The 26,400-nt window shown below is 43.2% G+C and overlaps 1 protein-coding gene across 5 annotated transcripts in view; it reads right to left on the bottom strand.

Moving 5' to 3' along the window:
• The window catches only part of PRIM2 (DNA primase subunit 2), a 310,312-nt gene that overhangs the window by 128,710 nt on the left and 155,202 nt on the right, over positions 1–26,400 (bottom strand). For all 5 annotated transcript variants that reach the window (XM_077812653.1, XM_077812657.1, XM_077812658.1 and 2 more), the window contains one exon: positions 7,330–7,397. In XM_077812653.1, coding sequence (XP_077668779.1) covers positions 7,330–7,397 — 68 coding nt within the window. The remainder of the gene's footprint in view (positions 1–7,329; positions 7,398–26,400) is intronic.

Below are 26,400 nucleotides of genomic sequence, written 5' to 3'. Positions count from 1 at the left end.
CCGTCCAGCTGTGCCACACTCTGTTTCCCCCCTTCCGGGGGACCTGCAATCTCTGTCAAGCCACTTCCCTCAGTGGCAACTGCAGTCCATTATCCTGTGGCCGCTTCCAATGTGGCTCCAGCACCCTCTTCTGCCCTTACCTCAGGGTCTTAGCCTGCAGGCCCTAGCAGCTAGCCAGGAGCTCTCTCTAGTTTCCCCAGTCCCTGCTTGAAGCACTGCTCTGTCCAGGGCGCTGGCAGTTCTCTGAGGCCTCCAGAGACACAGTCCTTCCTCCCTGAGCTCCCAGCAGAGAACTGAACTCCTCTGTCCTGCAGCTCCCTTTTTATACGGGCTTGCTTGGCTCTGATTGTCTGCCTCCGGTGCAGCCTCCCTAGAGCTTCTTTTAATCCCTTTTCTGCCAGTGAGGGGCAGCCATCCCATCACAATCACCTTAATTCCAAGTGAGAAAGAAGAGAACGTCTTTCTCCCTAAGGAATCAGTCTTCTTCCCTTCTCCATCAGCTGAAGTGGTTTGTGCTTGTCCAGACCTCAACCTGCTACATAGCCATCATCATCATCAAATTAAATACAGGGTGTGTGTGAGAATATAAAAAACCCTCCAAGGATATCTGATATAATTTGTCTTCCATCTTGGAAACAGGCTGGCAAGAGGTAGAAGTGGATCAAACCATCTTAGCAGGGTGCAGCAAAGCAAGAATTAGTAACAACATCCTACTCTTCAAGATAGCCCCACAAATGCTGATCAGATGGGAAGTTTCTTCCATGGCTACTGAAGGCAATCCATCAGGTAGTGGAACTGCAGAGTGTCCTCACAAGGGGAAGAAGCAGAAGCCACTCCAACACGCTCACTTGATAGATCTGGATCATAGTCTGTATCAGTTTAAAAAAAAAAAAAAAAGAGCTATCTTCTCATCTTCTTTTTCAGAGAGAGAATCAGGCGCCACTGTCTGAGACGCAGATGGATCCGGTGGAACCAAATCCAAGGACTTGATCATTGCCAGATCCTTTACAGATGAAACATCACCTCTCCATTCATAAGGAGGACACCTGAAAATTTCCTGTGGTGGTGACACTCAGGAAGGCCATGGAGCCCTGGATTGCCAATCTCCCCAGCAACTGGGATCTGAGAACATTGCAGGAGGAGGAGAAAAAGGAGGCAAGAACCGGGAGCAAACAGGTTTCTTTATTCTTTTTCTTTTCTCCTCTAATCACAGATGTAGCCTCAAATCTGGGATGAAGCATGCCTGAGACAGCATGGGACCCAGAGTGTGGAGAGAGAAATAAATGGACAGAAAGCTCTTTGCGGAGACCCTGTAGGAGTCTTAGGAAGAGGTGGTATAGATGAATCAGGAGAAAAACTAGATCTCCTCAGCTCTTCTCCTTTTTTCAGGTGAAGACAACACAGATTCTGAAACTGGTGAAACCTGCGTCTTCCTCCAGGCTCTCTGTATCTTCGTCAGAGCAGAGGAATGCTTAGAAGCCAAATTATGTACATCGGTCACCAAAGTAAAGCCCTCTTTGGAACCAAAGATGGACCTGGAGCAGAGCAGAGATTGAAGCCAGAGTGGAAAACCTAGATGGAACAGGACCAATGAAATACTCAGGTCCTTGAAGCTGAAACTGTAACAGGGCTTAGTTTCAGAGCCACAGAGACCCTGTCAGAATCAGACTGATCTGACAAACCTGATGTATAGGATCTGACATTGCTAACATGTCTGTCTTCTTCTTGCCTTCTTTTCCAGAACCAACACAGCTAGAGCAGACAACGAGGTTCTTGGTTCCATAGCAGGCAGTAATTTTTTCAATCAACAATGTCTTTGAAGCCCTGAGTAGCAGAATCTGGGAATTGGACCAAACAAAGGTTCTGATATCCTTGGACCTTTAAGCTGCTTTGACTTGCTGGAGGAAGTCACAGGACCCAAGACTGGTCTCTTAGACTTTGGATCCAACAAGTGCCTGGAACGCACCAGTTTAGCCTCAAGTGCCTCCTTAAAGAGAAGCAGCTGCAATCTGCTCTGCCTCTCCTTGCAAGCTCTAGCTTGAAAGTCCAGCAGGTGGAACGCTCAGATGGAAAGTAGCCCTCTTCCACGCACTGCATGCACCTGATATGGTCTTCCAATGCCAGGATGACAGCTGGGCACGAAGCATCTCTTTTGAACCCCAGCTTCATTTTTGTCTTCAGTTCTGACATAACCCGCAATCGAGCTACTAACTAACTTAACTATATCACTATCACTACACTATAAACTATTCTAAACTACCACCAAGACAGTGAGAATGGAGAAAAACCCAGATCCAAATAGCCTGGAGCAGTTCACTTCCATCTGACACAGTGGTTGGAAAGAACTGATGCAGTAGAGGGCACAGCACCCTTTTTTTATAGGGTCACACTCAGAATGTTTGGAGATGCGGGGGTGGGGGGTGCAAGTGCTTTAACAAACACTGCTTGGAGAAAGTGTACCATTAGGCACACAGAGTCTGAACTTTCTGAAGAAATACTGACTCACAAAGAGGCTCCCTGAAAAGGGTCAGGGAAGGCGGGTGGGAGAAGAGGATGGATAGGAATTGGATACAGTATCCCAGTCACATAATGCTTGGGAGCTACTTGTCTGTTGTTACGGATTCCTAGGCTTTGAAGAAGTGGAACAATCTTTCCACAAACGGAGGGGAAACAGCAGAAAGATTGCTGATGACCGCACTGATATGTTCAAGGGAAATGTCAAATGTGTTGCTTTCCCACAACTGAGGACAGGCTGGCTGATTTGAGTTGGAGCTAAAGGACCTCCTTCTCTGTGACTTCCGCCTCCTCCTCTAAAAGTCATTCTGCCCAAAGGGTTTTCAGGCTGCTGAGAGTATTGTTGTTGCAGGGTCTTGTACTGCTCTCTCTCAGGGGCAGGAGTAAAGGCCTCCACAAACAGAGCTTAGCATGGGAGTTTTTTAAATGACTGCAAAGTTCCAACAGTTTTGTCAGAGAACAAAAATTGACCATCAAAAGGGAGATCCTCTATGGTTCATTGGATGTTAGGGGCTACGCTGGAGTTTTGTAATCACAAGATTTTCCTCATTGTTATTGCAGGGATCGTTTTCCTGGAAGAAGCACCTGAGACACTGAGTGCTGACTGGAGCGATGTGTGGCCACAAAGTGGCATTCTGCAAGGAAAGCTCTAAACTCCTCCCTTAAATCTTCAGGCAGCTTGTCAGTAAACTTGGACATTGCACCCCAGGACCTTTGTATAATATTACAAAGTTATATTTTGCTAATAGCACCCACCAGTTAGCTACACACATGCTGCATTTTTCTCCTCAGTAAGTCAAGCACTTAACTCTCTCTCTTTGGGATTTGATCTGAAGCTCCTTTGATGTGATTTATCAATGGCAGCAATGACCACGAGGAAGTTGGGTGAAGAGGGGAATAAAATAACTCAAAGCCTTGATTGGGACATTATACGGTCTGCCTGTGTACTTGGCTGTCAGCACTAAGGAGGCTGGCACATGCCACAAGGTCTTTGCCAGTTCCAAAACAATCTCATATAGAGGGAGAGCTAGCCTCCCAAGGACTGTTACCCAAAGAACGTCCAATAAGCTTGAGAACGTTCTCTTGTACAAACTCAGCTTGATTGCCCAATGCTGCTGACACCCTCCTCAGTAGGTCTCGATAGAATTTAAAATCCTCCAGAACTGGAGACAAGGAATCTGGGGCCATGGAATTAACTGGTGAGGGCGACGACAAGATAACAGGGGCCCGTGTGTGCCCTTGTAGTAGAATGTGCTCCTTTGGCAATGGTTTATCCTGCAGAACTGATTTCTCAGGGTGACCAGTATCTGTACGGGCCTCCAAAATATGAGAACAGTCTGGTGACCTTCTGTTCAAGCGTGCCAGTGATCAAGACCTGGGAGAGTGGGAGATACACCAAGAGTTACAAAAAGGCCCCTAAGGAAACATGCAGGGACTAGGCAACCAGTAGGAACCAGGCCAGGATGACCAATCTCTGCTATATGAAAGGTCCTGTTCTTCGTAACAATGCTTTCCTTCAGGAGCTGGTTGAAGACTTGCTAGACCGACTCCACCTAGGAAAGGATCGGTGAAGAGGAGGGAGACTCTGAACTCAATTGCAAGGCGGTATCTGAATAGTCAGTACAGAATAGGGATTCTAGCCCTGAAGTGGCCACTTAGCATTCTGATTTATCTGTGGCCCATTGAGAAGAGGCCAATATTGGTGCTGATGCCAATATAGTAGCTGCTACTGCAAATGCACCTCGAGATGTGGAGGGACTTGGTACCAACAAATATGTTGTTGCTGGTGCAAAAGTGTAAGTCACAGTCATTACCCAACCTAACGATTGCGGCAATACTGAAGCCACAGATATGCATCAGTACTAAAGACTGAGTCAAAGTCACATCTTTGCAGTGTCTCTTAGCTGGAATTGACAATGGTGCTGTTTAGAGTGTCTATACCAGAGCCGTGGATCTGGATGAGCCAAGAACAGGAGGAGGTGCCTCTGCTACAAAAGACTCCGGCACCACAGGAGAAACAAGGGTGCAGAGGCAAAGCAAATCCTTTGATGTCTCATAAGTTTGTGGGGTCATTGGTGGTAATAATGCCGGTGCCAGAACTGTGTTCCTTGGTACTGGACTCAACGTCCATCCCAGAGACAGTACCAGAATCAATGGTAAAGTACCAATATGTTCCTGCCACAGTACTCGGAAGTGTGGTCAACAGCCAGTTCCACCTTAAGTGATTGAGGAGTTCCAGTGATGTTCTGTATCCTTCTTCAAAGGAGAAGAGTCCTTTTTCAACCTGAACTAGCTCCAGTCTTTTTTATGGGTCCTCTTTCAGGGAGACTCCAAAAAGGAAGACTGACCTTTCTTTCTCCAAGGAGAAGAGTCCAAGTCCAGGGTCTGTCAGAAATCACTGAAGCCTCTGTAGCAGCCCAAGAGATAAGGAGAGCAGTTGAAGAGGGTGGGGCTGAGGTGGGTGTCATCGCCTGCTCCATGAGGGACTGTTTGAGGTGCAGATCTCTGGAAATCTTCATGCTTTTCCTTGAAAGGACAGCAGATACCTCTCTTTAACAGGTCCCTCACTAAGACACAAAAGGCAATGCAGACTAGGTACCTCACACAATGAGCAGTGCTTAAAGCCAGGTGAGCACATGCCACCAGAGCTTCTCACTGAAAATTAATTAACTGAAACAAATAAAGCAGTAAGGTAAACTAGCTATTGTGTACTAAGCACTACCTAACTATTAACAGGAAAAGGAGGCAGAGAAGTAACTCATTGACTGCCCAGTCTAAAACAACCATGAGGTAAACCACCTGAGGAACTCTGACATGGGCCATAGGTGGTGCAAAGGAAGTGAGGAGTTCAGGGTGGTGCCACACTTATGTAGACTCACGAGGACTCATGAGCAGACTTAAGGAATGTGCACCACCCAGACAGGTACTATTACAAAAAGCTCTCTGGCTTCAGTGCACTTGGAGCTCACACACCTGACTGGAATACACATTCGCAACTATAAATATTACACATATAAATGGTGTGAATTTACAGCATACCTACGCACACAATAGGCACATTTTTAACAGATGTATTTTCTAATTCTCTTCTCTCAAATATGATTTAACCCTTATATTCTGTGACACGGTCGGGCCAGATGGCTACAGGAGAATAATAGAAGGCAGATATATTAGCCCCAGGCTAAGTAGGTCCCTTTTCCCTGGGTAAGGTAACAGGGAAGGTTCCAGAACAATCAGGAACCTTCTGGAGACAATTAAGACAGGCTGATTAGAATACCTGCAGCCAATCAAGAAGCTGATAGAATCAATTAAGGCAGGCTAATCAGGGCACCTGGGTTTAAAAAGAAGCTCACTTGAGTTTGTGGTGCGCTTGTGAGGAGCTGGAAGCAAGAGGCATGAGGAGCTGAGAGTGAGAACGTGAACTGTTGGAGGACTGAGGAGTACAAGCATTATCAGACACCAGGAGGAAGGTCCTATGGTGAGAATAAAGAAGGTGTTTGGAGGAGGCCGTGAGGAAGTAGCCCAGGGAGTTGTAGCTATCGCACAGCTGTTCCAGGAGGCACTCTAGACAGCTGCATTCCACAGGGCCCTGGGCTGGAACCCGCAGTAGAGGGCGGGCCCGGGTTCCCCCCAAACCTCCCAACTCCTGGTCAGACACAGGAGTCGTCGACCTGGATTGTGGGTTCAGAAAAACGGCCAAGCTGAAGGCTGCCGTGAAGCTCCAAGGCGAGCAAATCCGCCAATAAGCGCAAGACCCACCAACATAGAGGAGGAACTTTGTCACAATACATATATATGCACAAAGTTATTAATAACTTTTTCAAATACAATTTGCTTTGAAACCCAACAAGATATGAAATTGCTTCCGATTGTCCTGATGTTAATAAAAGCGAAAAGTTCATTTTACATATATCAACACAAATAAAAGTTACATGGCAGTAATATATTCATTTTTAAAGCCACCATAAAATGTCACTTTATCTGTGAAGTGTCATGCTTTCCTATGGCGCTATATATTAATGGGGGGAAAAAAGCAGCTGCTTTACACACACATCCATGTGAAACTGTGCACATCACTGGCTATGTGAATCCCCTTCTTGTGGCTATTCCCTCCAAGAGACAAATTACCCCTTCCAAACAAGGTAGAGAAGTAGCTGAGTCGTCTAAAAAAGGCAAGGACTGATTCTGTGGCTAAAATGAAAAATATAAGAAGAAAAGCTGGGAGTGAAAATTAAGAAAAGGTAGGAGCTCAGTTAGGAACACTATCTCCTGTTCTTCTTATACAGGAAGCAGGATGATTTGGCTACTTGTTACTATATGAGTCCAAAGGGCCATACTACTGGTTCACAGTTTAGAGCTACCTCCATAATCCATTCACCAGTGGACTCATTCATCAGTGATGGATTATGAGATATGTTCTTCCTGGATAAAACACATCATAAAATAAGTTAATGCTCTGGGTGCCATAATTTTGAATTTGCTGTCTTCTGTACATGAAGAATCTGAATAATAATTTTACATCTAATCATATAAAATAACCTACGAGAGAAAAAGTGTTTTGGTAACAGCTATGGAACATTTTTCTTTAGCTGTTCTTGTAAAGGCAATGTCACATAACTTGACTCAAAATAAATGTTTACATTTTCTTTATGAAATTGTACATTTTCCTATCAATATGGCATTGAAATGAAAAGAACACATTTTATTTCAGTTTTTCCATTTTCATCCATCAATACAGATCTGAAGAAGTTTGATTACAAATATAATTCTCTTAAATTTATGGATGAATAAATGTATGTTTCTTATTCATGTTACCTGAGGTGATTAAGCAAAGGCTGCAGTCTCTCATCAGATTGTACAGCAGGCAGTGATCGTGCTGTCAGCTAGAAGAAAACAAGATTTCAGTTAACAAAATCTCATAATTAGAGAATGTGATAACGTAGCAGCACTGATATAAGAAATTGTTTCAGTTATATATTTTTTTCCTTAGGGTAGCATGGGACACATTAAACTTTCTCCATATATCTGATAATGTGACAAAATACAGTATTTCTAAAACTGTAGTAAACTGAAATATTTATCTATAAATTAATGGAGTTACATATTCAAAAATGCATTTGATTTTAATTTTATTTTAATTAAATAGCAAGCCTAGTGTCTGAGAGTTTTATGTTTACTTTTAACAAAGCATATTTAAATTAGAGGGCAGTAATGTTCAACATAGATGCCCCATGGAAATTATAAAATATAAATAAAAATAGATTTGTAGACAATCTCAGATTTATATAAATATTGTGTGGTTCTTCACAAATGTATACAAAGATTGATGCCTCTGTATAAATCATGGTATGTTACTTTGTCCTGTAAACTTTCCATCTTACCTGTTTAGCGTAACTATTTAAAGATGCATAATTATTTAAGACTAACTCCTTTCAGGAGGATTATCAGTTAGCCTCTGCAAATTCTACAAGTACCTGTCTCATTGGAAGACTGGAAAGATGTGCATTAGCAAACTAATATGATGTGCATGCACTTATTTCCATTTTAATATATACAGTGCGAATTGGAAGCATTCTAGCAGTTTTCATAGACTTACAGAGTCCACCCAGGATATCTAGTGTAACCCAAAGACTCACATCCGAGGAGTCTAACTGCTTCCAAATACAGTCTGCATTTGGATGGCACAGTGGAAGAGTGTATGTAGTAGAGTCCTGAAGCTAGCACCCAAAAAGGATGCTCTCTAACTTTGTATCTGCTGAAACAGGGAAGAAGGGAGGGAAGAAGTCTAATATGATTGCCTTGAAACCTGCGGCTTATGAACACCTGACAGACAAGGCAGAAAACTTTAGATGCGAGAATTGATACAAAGAAAATAGGGGTTATCTGGTGGCAGAATAATTCATTATGTTTTTCCTTTAAATATAAATCAAATTCTATTCTTATAGTCAAACTTCATGGGCTGTGGTTTTAGCTATGACAAAGAATTCAAACAAATTAAAGATTTCGACATATTTCACTTTATGAAATTCATGTTAACTATAAAAAAATATTTAAAATCTGCACACACAATTCCACAACTCACAAAAACAAAGAGGATTTTCTTTTACAATAAAGAAAACTAAGGACTAAGATCATGAAGCCTTAGCAAATTGGAGTGACTTTCTATAACGCTGGCAACAGGGGTCAATAACAACGTTTGACCATTTTAGCAATAGCAGCATGATGAACAATACAACATCATCATCACTGAAATATTTAGTAAGGAAATTTTATCAATGTTTATCACCGAAAATGAAACTCTAAATCTAAACAGACTGATTATAACTTCCGTAGTATAACTTTCACCTTCATTAGGGACTGCAAGAAAACCTAATAATTTCTTGTTGACAATATTCCATAAAACTGGTAAAAATTTATTTGCAAACCATATTCTTACTTTACATACAGAAAATAACCATGCCCTATTAATCCTAAATAACCCTACATACACATTTAAAGCGCTGTATTTATTTGCCACTATTTCAGAAAAATCCTGTGGATCTTGTATTTCACTAGGCTAAATTCAGATTTAAATGGTGGTTTATTATACTATGCATCAATTTACTAATTTCTTCAGGCAGAAACCCCAAACATTTTGTCTTCATAGCATCAAACAGTAAAATGTTTTACAAAGCAGTTGCTTTATACTAGTGCCATCCCTTTAATTTACATAAATTAATACTTCTGATCATTATTTTTTTTATTTGAGAAAGCAGAAATGATATTCATGAAGAGAACTGAACCTTTTAGAATGTTAATATAATGAATTAAATAAAATAACTCATCTTGATTTTGTAACACCTACTTCTCTTTTAATTTAATATTTAAATTAAAAAATTTAATTATAATCAAAAACAATTTTATAGAAAATGCTAGAGAAGTTTGATACTGTTTATTTTAAATGGCTAACACATATTCATATGAAAGCAACTTCTATTAATGTCCCAAACACCAGTAAATCTACATATATTTGTTCATATCCTCAAAAATGGTGTTCCATTTGTTCAGAAATACTTCAACAACAGGTATACTGGTTTAGGGAAGCAAAATTACATAATGCAAAGCAGCAAAATTATAAAGATGCAAGAATGTGTTTGATATAACAAAATTTTAGTAGATATTATTATTCATACAAACATGTAGAAACACAAATACACTTGAGCTCCGAACATGAACAAATTAGTTGAACTTCCCCTTTTGATTTTATGAAATTCCTTAAGCAGAGTGCCCTCTTCTCCAGCTTTCTACTCCATCATCATCTTGGTTAACATTTGCCGTACAACAGATATGCTAAACATTTGTATGACATTTTTCAGGTAAGAAATTTCTTTTTCTTGCAGAGCTTTACTACTCATTTCTCGCTAATGGGAAGTAACAAGCAAGCAATCACAGACAGAGGGGAAAGGTTTCGCAGAGTGTTGATTTTTATTGTAGTAGAATAGGCAGGAAAGGAAGTTCCTTCCATATAAAGCAAGGATTTATGGGGAAACCAACCCATTATACCTTCCTAACAATGCCTGTGTAGAGGAATGAAACTTACTTTTTCATCAAGTATCCTGAGGGACTTCTGTGAACAGTTTCCCAGATGTCGAGCACACCATGTGGTGCAGTATTTTAACACCTCCCTGCAGCAACATTGACACACTAAAACCTTGGCATTTTGGATAGAAAGAGATGAACAGGGTACAATTGGCATGTGTATTCCATATGCTTTAGATATGAAGGACGGTGAAGAAATTTGGCAGCATGTCACCTTCAGAAGAAGAAAGGGGAGCGTCCATGTACCAGCAATGCAGATATAGGTAAGCAACCATTTTCATGTTCTCTCCACAGGTACTAATGCAAAGAGTGGACTAGATGATGCATCTGAGGGAAGGGAGCAGAAGGAGACTCCGCCAATTGGAAGGCATGAGATGCACTGTCCTAAGAATGGGGGTTCCACAACCACCGCTCCCAAGAGAAGGAGGCGGGTGGTGGTGGTCGGCGACTCCCTCCTCAGGGGGACTGAGTCATCTATCTGCTGCCCCGACCAGGAAAACCAAGAAGTCTGCTGCTTGCCAGGAGCTAGGATTCACGATGTGACAGAGAGACTGCCGAGACTCATCAAGCCCTCGGATGGCTACCCATTCCTGCTTCTCCACGTGGGCACCAATGAAACCGTCAAGAATGACCTTGAGCGGATCACTGCAGACTACGTGGCTCTGGGAAGAAGGATAAAGGAGTGTGAGGCGCAAGTGGTGTTCTCGTCCATCCTCCCCGTGGAAGGAAAAGACCCGGGTAGAGACCGTCAAATCGTGTAAGTCAACGAATGGCTACGCAGGTGGTGTCTGAGAGAAGGCTTTGGATTCTTTGACTATGGGATGGTGTTCCAAAAAGGAGGAGTGCTAGGAAGAGACGGCCTCCACCTAACGAAGAGAGGGAAGAGCATCTTCACAAGGAGGCTGGCTAACCTAGTGAGGAGGGCTTTAAACTAGGTTCATTGGGGGAAGGAAACCAAAGCCCTGAGGTAAGTGGGGAAGTGAGATACAGGGAGGAAGCACGAGGAGGAGAGCACAAGGGAGGGCTCCTGCCTCATACTGAGGAAGCGGGACGATCAGCGAGTTATCTTAAGTGCCTATTCACAAATGCAAGAAGCCTGGGAAACAAGCAGGGAGAACTGGAAGTCCTGGCACAGTCAACGAATTATGATGTGATTGGAATAACAGAGACTTGGTGGGATAACTCACATGACTGGAGTACTGTCATGGATGGATATAAACTGTTCAGGAAGGACAGGCAGGGCAGAAAAGGTGGGGGAGTTGCATTGTATGTAAGAGAGCAGTATGACTGCTCAGAGCTCCGGTATGAAACTGCAGAAAAAACCTGAGAGTCTCTGGATTAAGTTTAGAAGTGTGAGCAACAAGGGTGATGTCATGGTGGGAGTCTGCTATAGACCACCGGACCAGGGGGATGAGGTGGACGAGGCTTTCTTCCGGCATCTAATGGAAGTTACGAGATCGCAGGCCCTGGTTCTCATGGGAGCCTTCAATCACCCTGATATCTGCTGGGAGAGCAATACAGCCGTGCACAGACAATCCAGGAAGTTTTTGGAAAGTTTAGGGGACAATTTCCTGGTGCAAGTGCTGGAGGAACCAACTAGGGGCAGAGCTCTTCTTGACCTGCTGCTCACAAACCGGAAAGAATTAGTAGGGGAAGCAAAAGTGGATGGGAACCTGGGAGGCAGTGACCATGAGATGGTCGAGTTCAGGATCCTGACACAGGGAAAAAAGGAGAGCAGCAGAATACAGACCCTGGCCTTCAAAAAAGCAGACTTTGACTACCTCAGGGAACTGATGGGCAAGATCCCCTGGGAGAATAACCTGAGGGGGAAAGGAGTCCAAGAGAGCTGGCTGTATTTTAAAGAATCCTTATTGAGGTTACCAGAACAAATCATCCCAATGTGTAGAAAGAATAGTAAATATGACAGGTGACCAGCTTGGCTTAACAGTGAAATCCTTGCTGATCTTAAACACAAAAAAGAAGCTTACAAGAAGTGGAAGATTGGACAAATGACCAGGGAAGAGTATAAAAATATTGCTCAGGCATGCAGGAGTGAAATCAGGAAGGCCAAATCACACCTGGAGTTGCAGCTAGCAAGAGATGTTAAGAGCAACAAGAAGGGTTTCGTCAGGTATGTTAGCAACAAGGAGAAAGTCAAGAAAAGTGTGGGCCCCTTACTGAATAAGAGAGGCAACCTAGTGACAGAGGATGTGGAAAAAGCTAATGTACTCAATGCTTTTTTGCCTCTGTCTTCACGAACAAGTTCAGCTCCCAGATTACTGCACTGGGCAGCACAGCATGGGAGGAGGTGACCAGCCCTCTGTGAAGAAAGAAGTGGTTAGGGACTATTTAGAAAAGCGTGACGAGCACAAGTCCATGGGGCTGGATGCACTGCATCCGAGAATGCCAAAGGAGTTGGTGGATGTTATTGCAGACCCATTGGCCATTATCTTTGAAAACTCATGGCGATCGGGGGATGTCATAAATATAAAGGGAAAGGTAAACACCTTTAAAATCCCTCCTGGCTAGAGGAAAAACCCTTTCACCTGTAAAGGGTTAAGAAGCTAGGATAACCTTGATGGCACCTGACCAAAATGACCAATGAGGAGACAAGATACTTTCAAATCTGGCGGGCGGGAGAAACAAAGGCTCTGTGTCTGTCTGTGTGATGCTTTTGCCGGGAACAGAAAAGGAATGGAGTCTTAGAACTTAGTAAGTAATCTAGCTAGATATGCATTAGATTCTGTTTTGTTTAAATGTCTGAGAAAATAAGCTGTGCTGAATGGAATGTATATTCCTGGTTTTGTGTCTTTTTGTAACTTAAGGTTTTGCCTACAGGGATTCTCTATGTTTTGAATCTGACTACCCTGTAAGGTATTTACCATCCTGATCTCACAGAGGTGATTCTTTTACTTTTTCTTCAATTAAAATTCTTCTTTTAAGAACCTGATTGCTCTTTCATTGTTCTTAAGATCCAAGGGTTTGGGGTCTGTGTTCACTTACGCAAATTGGTGAGGATTTTTATCAAGCCGTCCCCAGGAAAGGGGGTGTAGGGTTTGGGGAGGATTTTGGGGGGAAAGACATTTCCAAGCGGCCTCTTTCCCTGTTATATATTTGTTAGATGCTTTGTGGTGGCAGCGATAAAGTCCAAGTGCAAAAGATAAAACAGTTTGTACCTTGTGGAACTTTTAACCTAAGCTGGTGAAAGTAAGTTTAGGAGGTTTTCATGCAGGTCCCCACAGCTGTACCCTAGAGTTCAGAGTGGGGAAGGAACCTTGACAGAGGTGGTCCCGGACGACTGGAAAAAGGCTAATGTAGTGCCCATCTTTAAAAAAGGGAAGGAGAAGGATCCAGGGAACTACAGGCCAGTCAGCCTCACCTCACTCCCTGGAAAAATCATGCAACAGATCCTCAAGGAATCAATTCTGAAGCACTTAAGAGGAGAGGAAAGTGATCAGGAACAGTCAGCATGGATTCACCAAGGGCAAGTCATACCTGACTACCCTAATTGCATTCTATGACGAGATAACTGGCTCTGTGGATGAGGGGAAAGCAGTGGATGTGTTATTCCTTGACTTTAGCAAAGCTTTTGACACGGTCTCACAGTATTGAGTATTTGACACAGTATTCTTGCCAGCAAGTTAAAGAAGTATGGGCTGGATGAATGGACTATAGGGTGGATAGAAAGCTGGCTAGATCGGGCTCAAGGGGTAGTGATCAATGGCTCCATGTCTAGTTGGCAGCTGATATCAAGCAGAGTGCCCCAAGGGTCGGTCCTGGGGCCAGTTTTGTTCAGTATCTTCATTAATGATCTGGTGGATGGCGTGGACTGCACCCTCAGCAAGTTTGCAGATGACACTAAACTGGGAGGAGTGGTAGATACGCTGGAGGGTAGGGATAGGATACATAGGGCTCCAGACAAATTAGAGGATTGGGCCTAAAGAAATCTGATGAGGTTCAACAAAGACAAGTGCAGAGTCCTGCACTTAGGACAGAAGAATCCCATGCACAACAATAGGCTAGGGACCGAATGGCTAAGCAGCAGTTCTTCAGAAAAGGACCTAGGGGTTACAGTGGACAAGAAGCTGGATATGAGTCAACAGTGTGCCCTTGTTGCCAAGAAGGCTAACGGCATTTGGGGCTGTATAAGTAGAGAGCATTGCCAGCAGATTGAGGGAAGTGATCGTTCCCCTCTACTCAACATTGGTGAGGCCTCATCTGGAGTACTGTGTCCAGTTTTGGGTCCTACACTACAACAAGGATGTGGAAAAATTGGAAAGCGTCCAGCAGAGGGCAACAAAAATGATATGGGGACTGGAATACATGACTTATGGGGAGAGGCTGAGGGAAATGGGATTGTTTAGTCTGCAGAAGAGAAGAATGAGGGGGGATTTGATAGATGCTTTCAACTACCTGAAAGGGGGTTCCAAAGAGGATGGATCTAGACTGTTCTCAGTGGTAGCTGATGACAGAACAAGGAGTAATGGTCTCAAGTTGCAGTGGGGGAGGTTTAGGTTGGATATTAGGAAAAACTTTTTCACTAGGAGGGTGGTGAAGCACTGGAATGGGTTATCTAAGGAGATGGTGGAATCGCCTACCTTAGAGGTTTTTAAGGTCAAGCTTGACAAAGACCTGGCTGGGATGATTTAGTTGGGGACTGGTCCTGCTTTGAGCAGGGGGTTGGACTAGATGACCTCCTGAGGTCCCTTCCAACCCTGATATTCTAGGATTCTATATCTTTAGAGCACTAGGAATGTCCATTTATATTAAAACCTTCCATAGGAATGCTAAGAGATCAGACAAAATTATGGAAGAAATATTTCACAGGAATTATGGAAAGAGGAACTTTCTGGAGCTATAAGAGCAGCTTTTTCCTCACAAAAGCAGCAGTGTGATTCTTGTATAGATAGGGGAACTTTTTCCAAAACCTGCCTTTCAGAGATAATGGTGACTAGAATACCTGCCAAAGGCTTGTCCTCTCTGTCATCCTGATTAAATTTGGCATCTGACGATATGCAAATGGAGAGTCCTATGTACCCATGTATTGAATGCTCGTAAGGCTGATACCCTTTTCAAATCTTTAACATCTTGGTAGAATTATGACCAGAGCCATGCCAGTTTTGATCCATGGGTGAGCAATTCTCTGCATTAGGTTTAAACACTCTTCATGGTTTCGAACAAGTGGTGGATATGAATACTTTCCAGCAGTTGTCCAGTATTAATGGGTACATTTCTCTGAACAGGGCAATGACTGGCATGTTGTCTAGATGTGTAAATTGTGGCACCCTGCATTGCTGTTACTACCTGCCATTTCTTAAGACTCTGGGTTTGGAGGATGGATCTTTGTCTTTATCATGCGGAGGATTTTGTTGCTTTGGGGAAAATTTTACCTAGGTTTCTTTGGAAGCTTCTGCTTCTGATTCTTCCCTCTGTTAGGATTATAGTTCCTTTGAAATAACCTGGGTTGGCATGGTGGCTTTAACAGTAACAAGTAAGGCCTCTCAGCAATCCCAGCTTCTAACTTCTCTAATATTTCCCCAAATAGCTCTAATATTTCACCAAAAATTTTGTCAATCTGGATGCACAAAATATCTTTTTCAGATGAATAATTGCTATTCATGGGTGCTACATGGACTCCCTGTCAGTACAAAGTTAAAAGCTGCTGCTCTTGTTACAGATCACATTAAGGGGTTGATCAGGAAAGAAATATCTCACTTTAAACAAGGATCTTATCTCCAAGACAAGCCACTTGGTAGCTACTAAGTAGGCTTTCCTTACAATAAAGCCTTTGTTCTGAATGGCTATAGCAAAGGCTTTAAAATTGCTGTGTAGTATCATCCTTGTGTGACTATTTCCTATAAAGGTGGAGCTACTGCTTCAGCAACCTTAAGCTCCCAAAACATATGAAAACTCTTTGTTTTGATAGACCATTTTAATTTAATATTGGGTTTTAATAAAAAATCCTCATTTGAATCTTATGTTCTCACAGGAGGTGTCCATAGGAAACTGTCTATCCAACAATGTCTGAAGGAAAGCTATTTCATAAATACTAATCAATTCTTTGTGACCACGGACATCCTCTCTTGGAAAAGTCCTCTAGCTTTTAAAGTTTTTTTTGCGGGAGGTGTATGTGTGGCTCTTTCCAAGGCAGTTTGAAGGGGAGAGGTACCATGTTGGCCTGGGGACCACTCAACCCAGGAATACTGAGACAAATACCTCAATTGTGGAAATAGCTTGCTAAGTGACCCTGGGAGCCTAATAGATGACTGTCTGCTCCCCCAGGCTGGCGAGTGCCCAAGTACTATAGAAATAACCTAGTACCACTCAAGGCTTTTCTACCGTAAATCTAGAGTCATTTTGAACAGTGAAGTGATTTTTCCACTTACTCCTTTATAATCCCATGATCGTGCAGTTTCACGGGGAATGGATGCCTCATGTGACTCTGCTCTCATCACAGACTGCTTGAAGTGCTCATCCCATTTTAATGTGGAGCCAGATGGGGAGCTTAGGAGGATTGGGGAGAGAGACACCCTTTCCTGCCTTTTGGCATCTGAGCCCCTTTCCCTGGCAGAACAAGGTTCCTTAGGCTGAAAGCCAGATGGACATAATTTCAATTCCACTGCTATCTGAGGTAGGGCTTCCCAGAAATGACAGGTTTCTCTGCATGCCCAGACATTCTGCAGTGCTGGGAAAGGAACAGTGAACTCAACACAGAGCACTGTAAGAGCCTCTGTACAGGAGAAAACTCCAGCAAACATTCCTGGGGCAAGGGTGGGGGGAAGTAGGGACCAGGAGCAAAGGAGAAGGGGTTTAACCCCTGATTTTCACCCAACTGCATGTTAATACAGCTATACTAATACAGAATTCTGAGTAATAATTCATTTAAACTACAATACAGAACAGTATTTCCCAGACCCGTCAGAAGCAGTGCAAAGCCCTGGGAGAGTCAGGGGTAACAGAGGAGATGGGGAGGGAAGTAAATTGCTGGGAAGGAGCCTGGGCATGAACTTGGAGGGTCGTTGGGTATGGGTGGGAAAAGTATGGAACAGGTTTTGGGGGGGGGGGGGGGGGGCGGGGAGGGATTGTTAAGGAGCTTCCCCCATGCAGACCCTGGCTGACCCCTAGCCTCTCCCATTCAGTCAGGCACATCTGTCCCTGTCTCCATGCGTCTCTGTGCCCTCACCCAGCCACTCCCCTGTCCCCACGTCCCTGTGCCCCCTTCCCCTGTCCCCATGTGTGTCTGTGCTCAGGGATGCTGGAACAATTTTTATAGTGGGGGTGCTGAGAGCCATAGAATCAAACTGTAAAGCCTATCTATAATGGAAACCACTTCAAGCCAGGGGATGCAGAAGCACCCTCAGCATGCCTAGTTCCCAGCACCTATGTCTGTGGCCTCACCCAGCCACGCCCCTGTCCCTATGTAACTCTGCACCTCCTCCCCCTGTCCTCATGTGTATCTGCACCTACCTCCCCACTGTGGCCCTGTGCCTCCACTCCCATTCAGCCCCTGCCCCAGTCTGTCCTTCCCCACTAGCCCTTATAATTCCCTGTCTGACCACGCCCCCAGCACCCCATGCTGTCTGTCTCCCCATAACCCCCATCTCCTGCCCTGGCCACAGGTGCTGTGAAGAAAGCTCTGCAGGCTCTCTCTTCCTTAGCTGGCTGTGAGCTGCTGCTTTGTTCTGTCGCCACAGCGTCCACTGGTGGGCATAAGGAAGAACTGCAGACGTTATTTTCTGCTGGGAACTGCTGCTGTTCTTGTGTCACAGTGCCTGCTGGTGGGCAAAAGGCAGAACCACAGCAACATTTTGAGAGAAGCTTTTTTCTGCGCAAAAATTTAAAAATCTGCAGGGCTCATTAATTATGTATACACAAAGTAACGCAGAATTCTCCCAGGAGTAAATTGAAGATAGAATTAACCCTAGACACAGATATTCAAGTAGGAAAGCAGTGTGAACGGGCAAAACCAAGAAAAACTTGCTATACTTGAAAAACAAAAAGCTAGCTTAGAAGCAGTAAAGAGATTCAGCATGACTGTTAAAAGTCATCATCATAAGATCCCTGAGGCTAACAGAAAAAAATTCCAGGCTACATGCACAAGATATAGAAAAAGTCATATCTCAAGACATGATTCATATTCACCCAGAAGTGCACAATATAATAAATGCACAAAATATGGACATTTTGCAGTTGTTTGCCACAGTCAGGGAGTTGACACATTACAGACAATCAAGAACCATTGTTTCTGGGAGCTAATCACTTGTGATGGCTCAGAACCTACCTAAAGTGTGAAAATGGATGTTCCTGGCAAGACTATTGACTTTAAAATTGACTCAGAAGCTAATGTTACAGTCATCTCAGGAGGAATTCACAATCACCTTCAACCCCTCCCAAAGCTGAAGTCACCTGACACAGCTCTGACTAGCCCAGCAAGTTACACGTTCAGAGTGTATGCAATCAAAGGACCACAGACTAACATCCTTCTCAGCTGCAGCATGACAGCCATGATGGGCACAGTGAAAAAAGTGGAAGATCTCAATGGAATATTTGGTGATATTGCACTTTTGAAAGGAGAACCAGTACAAATAATTTTATGAGACAATGCTGAAGCATATGGTATACATACACCTCACAGGATTCCTATCCCATTATTTCATAAAGTGGAAACTGAGTTAAAGAGAATGGAACGGATTGGCATAATTGAGAAAAGCTTTTAGCAAACAGCATGGTGTACCCCAATGGTACCAGTTATAAAGAAAAATGGGCGAATCTGAAACTGTGTGGCTCTTCAAAGACTTAATGAAGCAGTTGTGAAAGCAAAATATACCCTCCCAATACTGGATGACTCTCTCCCCAAAGTGACCACATTAATCTCCAAATTGGATGCTTCAAATAGATTCTGGCAAATTCCTTTGGCAAAAGAAAGTGCTAAACTGACTATATTTATCACACCTTTTGGGAGATTTTGCTTCCAAAGATTACCTTGTTGGATTATCAGTGCAGCTGAAATTTTCCAAAGGTAGATGGCAGAACTGTTCACAAACAAAAAAGGAGTTGTAGTTTACTATATGGCTCTTGGATGGAAAAAAACAAAACAAAACCCTCAATGAAGTCCTATGCCTAATCAGTCACTGTGAACTGAAGCTAAACAAGGAAAAGTGTGTTTTCTGCCTACCCCAATCTGAGTTTTTGGAACAGACCATAAACAAATATGCCCTGAGAAAGTAAAGGCAATTTGAGAACTGAATGCACCAGTGAATGTACCAGAACAGAGATGCATATGGGAGATATTAAGTTACCTTGGCTGATATCTACAAGACCTTTCTACAGTGACAAAACCACTGAATGAACCACTGAAGTCCAACACATATTGGCTATGGGGGTCCAATCAAGAGTTTTGTGAAAAACAAAATGACAACTCCTCAAGATAGTAGAACAACCACAGCTAGTCACTGCAACTAATGGACAGCCAGATGACCAAGTTGTTATATATTCAGGTCATGTAATTTAGAAAACTAGTACGATTCACAGACACTTAGCAGACGGATAGGTACTGAACTTCAAAGACAGCGTGACAGAGTAAATATTGTAAATTCAGGAATGTAGAACTTAAAGGGGGAGATGTAATGGAATGCTAAACTGCATTATATTGTTCAGCCACTAGGTGGCACTGTGTCTAAAAATACCTTATTTATGCTAACCTCAGCCAAATCCAGGTTTTCTCCCATCGGATGCATGCTGTGGAAAATACAGAAGATGTTTTTATACACACAAACCATGAAAAAATGTGCTGGAAATGGCCCACCTTGATCATCATACATATTGTAAGGAGAGTGATCACTTTAGATAAGCTATTACCAGCAGGAGAGTAGGGTGGGGGGAGAGAAAACCTTTTGTAGTGATAAACACCCATTTTCCATGGTTTGCGTGTATAAAAACATCTTCTGTATTTTCCACAGTATGTATCCGATGAAGTGAGTTGTAGCTCACGAAAGCTTATGCTCAAATAAATTGGTTAGTCTCTAAGGTGCCACAAGTACTCCTTTTCTTTTTGCGAATACAGACTAACACGGCTGTTACTCTGAAACCTAAAGGGAAAGAGACACTTTGGACCTTTTCAGAGGTTCTCTCCCCTCTGGCCCACATCTGTTGTGGAACTCACTGTACAAGCTCGCTGGATAGTGTTCTCCTCAAACTTAGAGACTCTCCCCCAAATGCTCAGAAGCTCCTGATCAGGCTTTTTTGCATTGGAGCCATGGCTCTTCAGGGCAGGATGAGGACTTGACATGTTGGTTTGATCATGAGCTCTGTGGTCACAGCATGAGGAGGATTGCCTGACTGCAAACAAATGGGGTATCATTTGCCATCTCTAGAGCCTATAAACCCCACCTCCTATAGGGAATACTGCTTAGAATTAACCTCATGTTTGCAGGACAACTTTGCCATGACTGATAGGAGGCAGAGGAGTCCCAGAGAGGAGGCTCTACAGTGATGGAAACCACATTGGTGACCGATACCGAAGAGAAGATAGTAAGTCACTACTGTGCAAAAATGAATAAAACCTACAATTATAAAACAAAATGATCAAAGGGACCAGCACGTGGGGTGAGGCAAGCACACAGTGCCGCCTAGCTGTACGTCCACCTAGGAGCAGTAGGGACATGTCGCCACTTGCGGAGAGCCATCTGAGGTGAGCACTGCCCAAATTCAGCACCCCAAAACCCCTCCCACGCTCCAACCCCCTGCCACGAGCCCCCTCCTGCACCCAAACTCCCTCCCAGAGCCTGCACCCCCTCCCACACTCCAAACTCCTCATGGCCATTCCTCCACATAGGAGCAGCAGGAATATGTTGCCACTTCCGGGGAGCCACGGAGGGAGCCTGCCGGCCCCGCACCAACCAGACTATAAACCAGACTTTCAATGAAGATCAAAAATGTTTATACAGCTTTCCGGTTGGTAAAGTGCTGGATAACACAGCTTTTATTGTAATATGCAATTAATGAAAGCATTTTAAAAACAAGTAAGTGAATGTCAAAAAGGCAAGCAAATGTCAATTGGAATAATAGGTACATACTAATTAACAAGTGGCAAGGGAATGATTCCCACTTCCTTTTCAAGCAACTTTGGAGGTGTTGAACTGTAAAATATTCTATGAGACACTCTTGATTGCCCCTTCAAACACAATTCCATTGAGCAAACTTACAAAGTTTATCATATTTTATTGGTTTTAGAAACATTTGATTATATATAAATTAGGAATGCCTCTGGACCCAGTGGAAGTTGTCAAAAGAAACAAATAGTTAAGTTTGTCTTGTGATCAGAGAAATTACTACATATAATTACATTCTTCTTACTCTTACACCTGTTTGTATTCCATAATTTAGACAGTAAAATAAGCATATTTATTAAGTTATTTAAAATTACTTATTTCTGTTACCACTACAAAGCCAATGTATCAATAGGTGAATTGACAGGAACCCATCTAGCTCACACATTCACAGAAGCGTTAGCTTCATTCTGACTGCAAAACCTTAGAATCTTTATTGCTGGTGCTGCTTTAATAACCAGAAATAACAGTGTGACATTCAGTTCCAGAATGGGTTTGCAAGGCTGTGAATCAGGAAAGAGACACCAATTCTCACTTGTAAATAGAACAAATTTCACTTGAAAGTCACTGAGACACAAAAATGAAACTCAGTGTTGCTAACTTTCTCAATTTTATCAAAAGTCTCATTACATTTGATGTTTTATTTAAAGCCCTGGCTCCTGGAATTCTGTGATTAGATGAGAATCTCAGCTAATAGGTTGATAGCATCAAAGGACAGAGCTTGGATATACTCTGCACCTCTCTAGGGAAACCTGAATATTGTAACCACTAATCTCTCTTCATAACAATGGCTGTAAGCCATCCACCATTTTTGCATAAGGCGGCCTGATAATTTGAGATCCTCAACAGGACAGAAGTAGAAAAAACCTTTTTCTTCCTTTAAGGTCAAGTTGCTTCTGTCCCTTATCTAAGGGCTTGTCTACACTACCGCACAGGGTCGATCTAAGATATGCAACTTCAGCTATGTGAATAGCGTAGCTGAAGTTAACATACTTAGATCTACTTACCACGGTGTCTTCACTTCAGTAAGTCAACAGCTGACGCTCTCCCGTTGACTCCACTTGTGCTTCTCTTTCTGGTGGAGTACCAGAGTCGACGGGAAAGCACTCAGCAGTCAATTTATCGCTTCTATACTAGATGTGATAAATCGACACGCACTGGATCGATCGCTGCCCGCTGATCCAGCGGATAGTGTAGACAAACCCAGTGGAAGTAGCCTTTGGGTGCTGTTGTTTGGACTGCTCTATAGCTGCCTGCACCACCAAAAAGTTAGGTGGTGGGTGAAAGAACAAAAACTCTCCCCCCTTGGACAGAACAAAGTGCTATCAACCCTCTGAGGGTGGGAGCACAAGAAGCAACACTGTGCCATACCATCTTTCGCTGGCTTCACAATGCCTCGTTGATGGGGAAGGCCACTCGACTGGGACTGGAAAGCTGCAGAATGTCTAATAAACTGTGCTGAGGCTGCTAGACTTCCTTAATATGCATCTGTAGCTCTGAAGCCATGCTGTGCATGAGCTCTTGATACTGTTTAAAGTTGTCTGGTGAAAACAGAGAAGATGGAGTAACCACTTCATTTGGTGAAGATGACAAAACTGCTCCTGAAACCAATGAAGCCAGCTCCTCTTCCTATTCCAAATATTCCTACAGTGGGCTGTGGGCAAATAAGACTCCTGCACTGATCCTGGTTATCTAGAGTAGGGCTCCCAGGGTCCCCAGTATTGTCAGTTGCATGAATCATCTGGCAGAGGACCACTCCACATCAATTGTCTTTTGGCCAATCATACCTGGGCGGTAGCTGGAACCCCAATATTTTGGGGCTCCTGCCTCATTCCCCCTCTGGCAAATGCTTCAGAGACTTCCACAGGGCCTCAGACTCATCCAAAGAGAAAGTAGGATCCCTTATCTCCAGTGGAACTGCCGGTACCTATGGCTAGTCCTCAAGGCTGGCAGGTAGGATGGGAAAACAACTCTGTCTCATCGGAATAATATCTTTCTCTGGTGTATCAACGTACTGGAACGGACGGTCCCATAAGAGAAGTGAATGCAGCTAGGGAAGAGCAAAGATGTTCTCTGGGGAGATGTAGGCCTCTCATCAACCTGAGCTATGAGGAGAGTCCATTGGCAGAGCCAGGGCTTCGCTGTTAGTCAGCTCCTTCCAGGGTCTTGTTGCTACCAGTACCGCATCAGCTCTATAAGTGGATGGGCGCACCAAAAGCTGTTTATCCCAAGCCTTCACCATCAGAACCAATGTCACATCAGATCCATACTCCTGCATATGTCCTTCTGCTGTCATGAAGATTTACTCAAGCCTAAGTCCTTAGCTCTCACACACACCAGCTCTCCCGACTTTGACGAGGTCGGGGAGAGATCCCTTCTCTTCAGGACAGTTTTAGATGAAGATAGCATGTCCCTATGTCTATGAGAGAGTGCCCTTCGCTCTCATGCAAAGCCTTTTCCTTAGGCTTAACAGTTAGCCTCCATTCCCGAGTTCATGGTCAGAGGGGTGCTGCACACTTGGCGAGACTGATATATTGGGGGACAGATCCCCAGCCTGGATCTGATTGGAGTTTCATTGCCTTTTCTATGAGATGTTTTCCGACTCTCAGTTCCTGACCCTCACAAATTCTGAGGGGAAAGTGAAGCACTTGGCAGAAATATTAGCATTGCCTATGCAGTAGATACAGCGCTGATGTTAGTCATCCATTGAAAAGGAGCAAAAATAGGAAACAGTTTCTGAACCCTGAGATGCTGGGCATAATCCCAGACTTCTCGGGACACAAAAAATTCCTGAGTGGAGAAGAAAAATGGGGAAAACCACTGTCTAACTATACTATGTATGTGGACTATGCTATAAAGACTACTAAAACTAACTGTATAAAATATCTTGCAGAAATGATGCAGTAAAAAGGGAACTGAGGATACAGAAGATTCCGACTCAGACTATGCAGCGCTAAGAAGGAACTAGAGAGGTGTGAGCCTGCACCACTTTTATGGCCTCAGTTCGGAGCACAAGGAGAGGCTATGGCGCACGTGTGGGCCACCAGACACTGCTTGCAAAAAATTCCGGACTCAGGCACATGGTGTGCATGCATATCCCACATGTGGAATACGCTTAGGGACCATCACTCAAAAAAGAATGACTGGAAATTAGACAGTAAATATTGCTCAGTTCTGTTGCTCAGGTTTGGCCCAGCTGTCCCGCCATCATGATGGGGAGAGGAGTGGAGTGGAGGAGAGTGGACGCAAGGCCATATTGCTGCTGAGTGAGCAGCACCGCAACCCTATGTGCCAAGTTACAACAACCAAAGTTGGCAGCCAGGTCCAGCCCCGCAAGACAGGAGCCCCAGGAGCTGCCATTGGGGGGTGGTACGTGTTTTGTTTTATAGATTGGTTTTCATGTTATTTCACATTTGCAAAAAACACATTTGTTCTGCATAGTCTCTGTTCAAAGCTAAGGCATTGTCTTGTTAATGTTAAATTATAAAATATAATTTGTAAAATGTAAGCACAAAATTGCATTTTAAAAAGCTACAAACTGTATCAGTAAGAACAGGAGAATACACATATAATCCTCTTCCCTCCTGACATAGTGTAAGATCCCACAACCAATTACCAGGTGCAATTTGATCTTTCCCTCTTACGGGCAATGGTGTCCGTCCTCCTGCCCCCACACTTTTGCAGATTACAAAGACATTTGATTTATTTTTAGTATTGTTTTAAAATGTCTGGGTTGTGTCAAAGTAGCAGGACACAGCAATTTCATTTTATTGTAGCTACTAGGCAATGCTTGCATACCTGTAGTCCATAAAAATATTTTCTTACCAAGGCTTTTAATAAGATCAGCTACACTTTTTAAAAAAACGATCTTACAGAATAACGGTTAGAATTTTAATGAACAAGGTCAGCCCTTAGGACTATATCTTTTATTACTAGAACTAAGCCAGATGTCAAATAAAATTAACTTTTACAAACAGCTGCTGGGCTAATGTCACTGATTTCAAACAACTAAGAACCCTATGTCTTTTTGAACTACATTTTTGGAACAAATTAAGCTGATCCCAATTATAGATCCCAATCTGTCAGATGCTACAGTCTGCCCCCTCTCACTCTGAAACCAAGTTTATCCTTGCTTTCATATTCCACACTTGCACAAGCTTGACTAAAATACATCATCACTACAATGTTGACTTCATCTACACAATGTTCTGAACGTGAAGATTACCTTATCAGAGAAAAGCAAACATACTATCCAATATGTAAGATATGTAAAAAAACACCATAACCTTGTCAAGCAAGAAGCGTGGCTTCAATCAAGCTCTAGCTGTGCTGAAGTAGTTTCATTTACAGGGAATATTAAACATTGCAGAGTTAAGATATTTCCAGTTCAGAGGTCTGGATGATGTGAAAAAATGACAGAGTAAATTTCAAACAGCCCATGCAGACATCCCAGAGCTGATTTCAGATAATGAAAACTATGGTGCGCAAAGTTACTATGCAGAAGCCAAGTTAAGTTCCATATTATCAATATTATACAGCATTTAAAATGGAGAAGGAAGGGAGAAACATTTAGTAGGAAAGCAGAAGTGACAAAGAAACAGAAGGGTCAGACAACAATATGGGGCAGATTTTGAAAACAGGACCACCACATTTTTAGGATAAGTAAACTCCACAAGTTCAGTTCCACATTCATGCACTTCTGTAGCAGCCACCTCATCTACACAATTAGGATTGTTAGCAGCAATAAAAGAAAACTAGAAAGTGAAAATCAAATTGCCTTTTTGATGCAACTATGACTGGAGTTTCCAAGAGCAAATTGTCTAAGGCCTGGTCTACACTACGAGTTTAGGTCAAATTTAGCAGCATTATCTCAATTTAATCCTGCGCCCGTCCACACGACAAAGCCCTTTTTTTTGACTTAAAGGGCTCTTAAAATCGATTTCTTTACTCCACCCCTGACGAGAGGATTAGCACTGAAATCGGTCTTGCCGGGTTGAATTTGGGGAACTGTGGACGCAATTCGACAGTACTGGCCTCCGGGAGCTATCCCAGAGTGCTCAGTTGTGACCGCTCTGGACAGCGCTCTCAACTCAGATGCATTGGCCAGGTATACAGGAAAAGGCCCGCGAACTTTTGAATCTCATTTCCTGTTTGTCACCTGCACAGGTCATCATGCAGAGCTCATCATCAGAAGAGACCA

This window comes from Eretmochelys imbricata, chromosome 3 (genome assembly GCF_965152235.1).
Source record: "Eretmochelys imbricata isolate rEreImb1 chromosome 3, rEreImb1.hap1, whole genome shotgun sequence".
Lineage (NCBI taxonomy): Eukaryota > Metazoa > Chordata > Testudines > Cheloniidae > Eretmochelys > Eretmochelys imbricata.
The sequence above is the reverse complement of the archived record's forward strand: the minus strand, read 5'-3'. Positions and strand labels throughout refer to the sequence as shown.